Source organism: Amblyomma americanum, chromosome 7, assembly GCF_052857255.1.
Source record: "Amblyomma americanum isolate KBUSLIRL-KWMA chromosome 7, ASM5285725v1, whole genome shotgun sequence".
NCBI classification, from domain to species: domain Eukaryota; kingdom Metazoa; phylum Arthropoda; class Arachnida; order Ixodida; family Ixodidae; genus Amblyomma; species Amblyomma americanum.
The window spans coordinates 8,515,489-8,521,925 of record NC_135503.1 but is presented as its reverse complement, the minus strand read 5'-3'; the positions used below and the strand labels follow the sequence as shown (position 1 = coordinate 8,521,925).

At 53.8% G+C, this 6,437-nt stretch overlaps 1 protein-coding gene across 2 annotated transcripts; it reads right to left on the bottom strand.

Moving 5' to 3' along the window:
- Positions 1 to 1,904: 1,904 nt before the first annotated feature.
- Positions 1,905 to 5,909, bottom strand: LOC144098377 (uncharacterized). 2 transcript variants are annotated; one of them, XM_077630969.1, is made up of 6 exons: positions 5,597 to 5,909; positions 5,283 to 5,535; positions 4,807 to 4,908; positions 4,372 to 4,459; positions 4,121 to 4,300; positions 1,905 to 3,258 (listed from the first exon to the last, which is right to left on the bottom strand). In XM_077630969.1, the coding sequence occupies exons 3-6, from the start codon at positions 4,900 to 4,902 to the stop codon at positions 2,537 to 2,539; spliced, it is 1,086 nt and encodes a 361-aa protein (XP_077487095.1). In that variant the 5' UTR covers positions 4,903 to 4,908; positions 5,283 to 5,535; positions 5,597 to 5,909; the 3' UTR covers positions 1,905 to 2,536. The 2 variants fall into 2 exon arrangements, with proteins under 2 accessions (XP_077487095.1, XP_077487094.1); XM_077630968.1 differs by having other exon boundaries at positions 5,421 to 5,535; positions 5,597 to 5,893.
- Between the last annotated feature and the right edge of the window lie 528 nt (positions 5,910 to 6,437).

Here is a 6,437-nt window from a genome sequence, read left to right as displayed (position 1 = left end):
AAATAACAATACAGCATACCTCCTTTGTCAAGAGCTAAGGTATTGCTACAACTAGAAGTTCAATATGTCATACTGTTTAAATGATGAGAAAATTTAGATGGAGTATCATTTTGGTGGAGTGACTCACGAGTAGTGACCCTGCCAACAATTTTTTTCAGCGCACATTCCATCTACTCCAGTGCATACAATATAAATAATGCAATAAATAACACATTTTCTCTCATTATTAACCTCTAACAGACTCGAGACACCTCTAGACTTTTTTACTTCAGGTAGCAGGAAAGCAGAGCTTGATTGCAAAAATGCGTAGAAAATTTGTAAAGTGCACATGGCCTTGCGATATTCATCATCATCATCAACAGCCTGACGACGACCACTGCAGGGCAAAGGCATCGCCCATGCCTCTCCAATTAACCCTGCCCTTTCCCAGCTGTGGCTACTGTATCCCCGCAAACCTATTAATTTTATCCGCCCGCTTAACTTTCTGCCGCCCCCTGCTACGCTTGCCTACTCTCGGAATACACTCCATTATACTTAAAAACCAGTGGCTATCTTGCCTTCACATAACATACCCTGTCCAAACTATTTCTTCCTCTTGATTTCGACTAGGATGTCATTAACCCACGTTTGTTCCCTCACCCACTCTGCCCGTTTCCGGTCTCTTAATGTTACACCAATCATTTTTCTTTCCATAGCTCTGTGTTGTCCCTAACTTAAGCTGAACCCTTTTCGTTAGCCTCCATGTTTCTGCCCCATAGGCGAGTACTGGTAAGATAAAGTTGTTGTATATCTTTTCTCTTGAGGGATATTGGTAAACTGCTATTCACATTCTAAGAGTACCTGCCATATGCGCTCCACTCCATTCTTGTTGTTCTAGACATTAATGCCAACTATTTCACCGTTACATTTAATGCTATGTTCAAAGCCATTCGTGTTGCCTTTGAGATGTTCTCTTGTGAGCATCTTATGCAAAATTGTAGTTTCATCTGTACTCAAAAGGATTCTGAGGATACTTCCACCCAATTTGTGTCCTCAGTAAAAATCTACTACATGGCTCTTTCCAGTTACGTTGATGTTAGCCTGGCAGCAAAACTCACACTTGTTGCCAAGAAAACTGCATTTAAAATATTTTCTCCGCTCAATTCTAAGTCACATCCACACTGAAGAGGACTCCGTGATCACAGTATTGAAGTGAATATCATGTAGCCTAACCTTGGAGATCCGTGCCAAAAACTGTCAATGCACCACAGCCTACTTGCAAAATCTGCTGGTGATGGTGACACTTGTTATAAAAACTGTTTTCATTGAAAGCCACTTCTTTGTCATTGGAATGTGGCAATATGTCAGTCCAGACGAACTTCAATTTGCCCTCTGCGTCCCTTTGAAACAATGTCCAATGAACAAACACCACCTGTCTTCATCAACGTACCTTTTTGCATTTCCTGTGCATAGCTTGGTTCGTTCAGACATTCATATTCGTTTAAATACTTAGCATTTCATTGAATGTGAACCACAGAAGTTAATAGTTTAAGAGAAGCTACCCAAGAGTTTTGAAATTGCTTAACCAAAACTTAGGAGGAAATGGTACAGTTTGCATGTATGAATTCAGAGAATGTTTCCAATTTTATGAACAATAAAACTTAGGAAATCTGAAAGCAGGTTTTTTAGCAGTATATTGGAAATCATTGTCATGTTACTCGCCACACCTGCATTTTTTTTTGCACATCTGCTTAGCTTTCCGAGAGGCTTTGTTTTATCTGCACGGAACAGGTAGCTAAGTTTTCATATAAAATCAAATGCTGGTCTTCAGATGATGCAAACATTTGCAGTTTTCATTTAAGTAATTTTTACGCTAATACTTTGCATCGCTAGTGACAATGGTTTACCAAGCAGAGACAAACAGATCCAACAGGGGGCTGCCTTTATTTGTGGACACGCACTTGCAAACAATAAACTTGGCAAACTCAACAATGGCATAAATAGGGAGCAATAAGTTAAACTGGTTGCCTGTCCAAAGACAAAAATAAAATGTGGGACCGGGAAGGCACAGGGCTAATGAACTGGACTAGCTTCTGCATTTTGTACAGAGTGCGAGGACAGCATGCCTCACAGTGCTGATCAAGGCAACAAGGAATGCTCAAAGCGCACTCCTTGTGGTGAGCTCCAAAAGCACACTGCCGTATTGAACAAATGTGAGGAGCTGAAAGTGACTGACAGTTTTCCTACCCTCCCAAGATATTAAGAATGTAGCTGCCTGGCACTGCAATGACCTTGTGCCCTAGGGTGAAGAAAAAACAAAGTAAAGCTGTACAACCAACACTGAAGAGTGCACGTCTGAATGCAAATGCAGCAGAAGTGTGAAGCCTAGGGCTAGATTGAAACAATGGTGGAGCACATTGCACCAGAATGACTCATCACGGTATGCACACTATAAAGTGCCTTCTTTCTCATACTGAGGATGCTCCTTTTCAGTAGGCCAAACTAGGCCAGTGCACTCTGTACGCAACGCATCGCCTAAGTGTGAGAGAGCTATCCGTCAAGCATAGCCGTTGGGCTCGCCCGAGCGAAGGCGCCAAGGGCACTGTGACCACAGAGGCGGACCAAGCACACGTTGTCGGCCAAAGTGCACTGAGATACTGACGGGATGCAGGGGGCTGGGGCTGTCACCCATGCACGCAAAGGCGGGTCCAACGAGAGCGGGGTCAAGGGTCACAGGAATGTAATAAGCGCCTCGAGGATGCAGCGCAAATGCGGCAACACCAGGAGGTGCTGGGCTGTTGGGTGGCTCGGGTGGAACTTCGGGAGGTGGCGCCGAGACGCTCAGTCTGGTCGGACTTGGGGGAGCGGGTGCAAGTGGTCCCTGGGTGTGGGAGTGACGCCGCTGTTCTTCAGCCGGGCTGGCATTACGCTCGATGGCCGTACCCCACTGGGCATCCTTATGGAAGCGGTCTTTGATGTCGTTCTTGAATTTGTATGTCTCCTCGCTAGGGGCCGGAGTCGCGGGCGTGGGCTTTGTGAGAAGGTAGTCCGAGCGCCGCATGACCTCTTGTACGCTCAGGCCTGGGTTCTGCAGCATTTCTCTCAGTTGGCTAACAGAAGAGCAGGACGATGAGGATGAACACGAGTTGTCTGGGTGTGGAGCAGTTGGTTCCTGCTTGGGTTGACGGTCTGGGTTGTTTCTTAGCCTTTCCAGGAGGGGCTCTGGCTCTGTGTGTGTGTCCTCGTCAGAAAGCATCAGGCCCGACTGGAAGCACGGCCCTGCACGGAGTCCAGTGAGTCGGTTACCACATACTTCACAAAGGCTTTTCAAATGACGCTGTACTCTATGCGAGAAGGCGTAGGCCCACCCGCTCACTTTGTGAACGCAGTCGTCGTGCGCTGCGGCGTGATGCAACCCGATGCCATGTAGTTGGCAATTATACAACTGCAAGGCTCTACGTAGCTGCTGCACTCCTCCTGATCTGCATGCAAACTTTATGAAGGCAGTCGCTGCCACTGTACAGTGGCCCACGCTTCACCTTAAGGGTATGACTCGAGAGCTAATGGGTTAATCCCCATATATGCAGAATTGGTCATCTTCTATTTAACATTCAAAGATCTTTGGGAGTCCTCATACCACTCCTGGCACAGTGGTGCAGCGGTGAGCCCCTGCCCTGGGATGGCAGGTGCTGCCACTGGTGGGACTTGTACGATCCAGGTTGCTCTTCCCGAGCAACCTCATGCGACCAATCGACAATTTAGTCCCCACCTGCCAGGCAGCATGAGGATGCCATCTTTTATACAGATGGCCACACGCCCCACACACACACACACAGGTTTTAGCTCAGTGGGGCAAGTAAGGCTTACACTTTAAAATATTTGTTGATGAAAGTCGCTGCCTAGACCTCCACGGGTGGTTATGACATGCACCGGGGTTTCACAAATGCAGGTAACAAAGTCTTTTGCCGTGAACTATGAACACATTATTCAATCTCAGTTTTCCTAAATATCTGGTGTTGTGCAGCAACAGGCACTTGTAGCAGTTATTTTACTGCTTGGCACAACACCATCTTTTCTGCTTGCTCCTTTTGGAAGCTCACTGGCTGCCTCAGGGCCACTGTCTTTTGGACTGGATGCTCACCAGCTCCAGAGATCTTGTCAAAGTGCTTCTGCAGGTGGGCGATGAGCCGCAGGCACATGTCGTCCCCAGCACCGTCCCGGTCCACAAGGAAGCGTGCGGTCTCGGAGAGGCACTCCTGGAAACCCAGCCGGTACTGGAGCCTGTGGTCGGTGTCGACCCTCTGGACGACCTCGCAGGTGGCTGCGGTGAGGGGGGAAAGCCGGCGCTGCAGAAGGGAGAGGGGTTGGGCACAGCCACACGAGCGCACTTACTGGGGTCCTTGCAGGAGTGCGCCTGCAGGTGCCTCAGGTGTTTGATGGCCATCTCTATGATCTCTGTCTTCTCAATGCGGCCTCTGCCCTGCAAACGGGGACAGCAGCGTGGGTGAAGGCTCGACGACGGCTAGGGACGGCCCACATGCTGCGCTCTCTCGGTGCTTTGGCGGGCAGCTGCTTTCCGGACAAAAGGTTATAGAGACGAGATGGACATTTACGTTTGGCGGCGATCTACGGGGAGCGCTGCAAGAAGGGCTGCTGCTCCTCTCCCGCCGCACCTGTTTCACACGCATACTGTGACAGCACACAGCTGCCAGACTGCACTGAGCGAGACACACACGAAGCGACAAGCAGCGGCCAATGCGCGAGGGGGCGCTCCATGTGGGCCTGTGGCGGGGTAGCCCGTGGGTGCGCGAGAGCGGCAGGCTCTACCTTCTTGAGGTAGACGGCTGGAATGAGGCGGCTCAGGTCGGCCAGGCAGTTGTTCATGCGGTCGCGGCGGCGCTTTTCGATGATCCGGTGAGACATGGGGTCCTGCGTGGAGCAGCCGCAGCGTTAGCAGTGGCCGCCCGGCACGCACGTGCGACCCGGAATAGAGGTGCGGCCCCCCTATTTTCGGGGCGCGCCCATTCCGAGCCGCGGTGTCGGGTTTCGGCCACGTGAGCGGCAGCGCGCGACCTTGGGCGGTCCGCGCAGGATCGATTCGTCTGACCGTCCCGGAAGAAGCGCCAAGGAGAGCCGGTCGCGGGCGCCGATGGCTCTCGCGCGAGCCGCCACGTGACGGCGGCCGAGTCACGTGCGACGGCCTTCGGCGCGACGTCCTTGGCGCGACCGGGCGGTAAACAAGTGGAGGAAGTGATAAAAGAGAATGCCCAGCAGCAGGGCGCGGCTGTGGTCGCAGCACTCACTCTGCCGAAGCGGTGGTGCCCTCAATCCCAGTCCAAGCGGCGGGCTCCTGGGCGGGGGCGTCCGCAGCTTGGACTGCAATCCCGGGCACCACGTCTCCCGCAGAGGCTCGTCCAGGCCCTCCTGCTGGGCACACTCACCCGGGCGGCCTTCTTGCGGCCCAGCTCCTCGGCGTCCTCGAGCAGGTCGCCAGCCGCCGCCACCGCTGCCACCGGGGGCCCCCTTCGCCGCTCCAGGGCGCAGAAGTTTAGGCTCCTGCGCGATCGCCGCCGCTCAGATGGGCCGCCGGCGACACAAGCCGCAGCGCGAGCCTCACCGCTGTTCCATTTTGAGCCGCAGCGCTTGCTCCCAGCCGGCGTCCATAGCTGCTGCGCTGCTCGCGCCGTGTGCCACGATAGCCAACCTGCGCTCTGCCGAGGTCTGCTGCGGCGCCGGTCACGCGGCGCGTCACGCCGCCGCTCACGTGCCAGCGCTGACGTCAACGCCTCACGCGACCCGCTGCGTGCGCCGGCGAGCGGAAACAGCGGCGCAGCCAGCGCAGTCGCCCTCTCCCTCTCCGCGACGGCAGAAGTGCGGTCGCGTGCACCTGCCTCGGCGGCCTGCGTGCGTGCGTGCGCGCGCGCCCGTCCGCCCTTCACTCGCACTGCGGCGACAGGTGGAGCCACTGCTGCAGCCGGCGGCTGCTACCGCTGCACGCCGCGGCGGCGTCACCGTTAGCGCGACCGTTAGTTCGCGCGCGGCTCGTTTTGAAGCCGTGGGTGCGTTCCTTCGACTGGCAGCCTCCTCCCTGCACGTACCGCGCTGCGAGGGGCGGAGCAGCCGGGTAAAGCGGCCGCCGCTGCAGCAAAAACTACGCGGCTAATATGTTGTTCGGGGTTTTCTGAAGCGAGCTGCCGCGGGGCTGCAACGCGAAGAGCGTATTCACAGCTGCCGCCCCAATAATGGATCGCGTTCTGTGTATACGCTTTTGCAGTCATTCATGAGCGGAGGTCGCGGGCAGAGCCCTATTTGGACAGGGCAGCCAGGCGCGAGCGCGCCGGCTAGATTAGACGGGGCCTCTCTTTTGACGCTTTGTTTTGTTTTTTTTTTCCTGACGCGGAGGCACTTGACGGCGATAACGGCGCGTCAGAATGTATTCCAGCAGAAAACCAGACGTT

Excerpts from the sequence above, each read along its gene's own strand:
- LOC144098377 (XM_077630968.1), bottom strand. The coding sequence starts at position 5,643 with ATGGACGCCGGCTGGGAGCAAGCGCTGCGGCTCAAAATGGAACAGCG. Across the intron at positions 5,536-5,596 it reads CGGCTCAAAATGGAACAGCG|GAGCCTAAACTTCTGCGCCC; the intron begins GTGAGGCTCGCG and ends GCGATCGCGCAG. Across the intron at positions 4,460-4,806 it reads CAGCCGTCTACCTCAAGAAG|GGCAGAGGCCGCATTGAGAA; the intron begins GTAGAGCCTGCC and ends CCCCGTTTGCAG.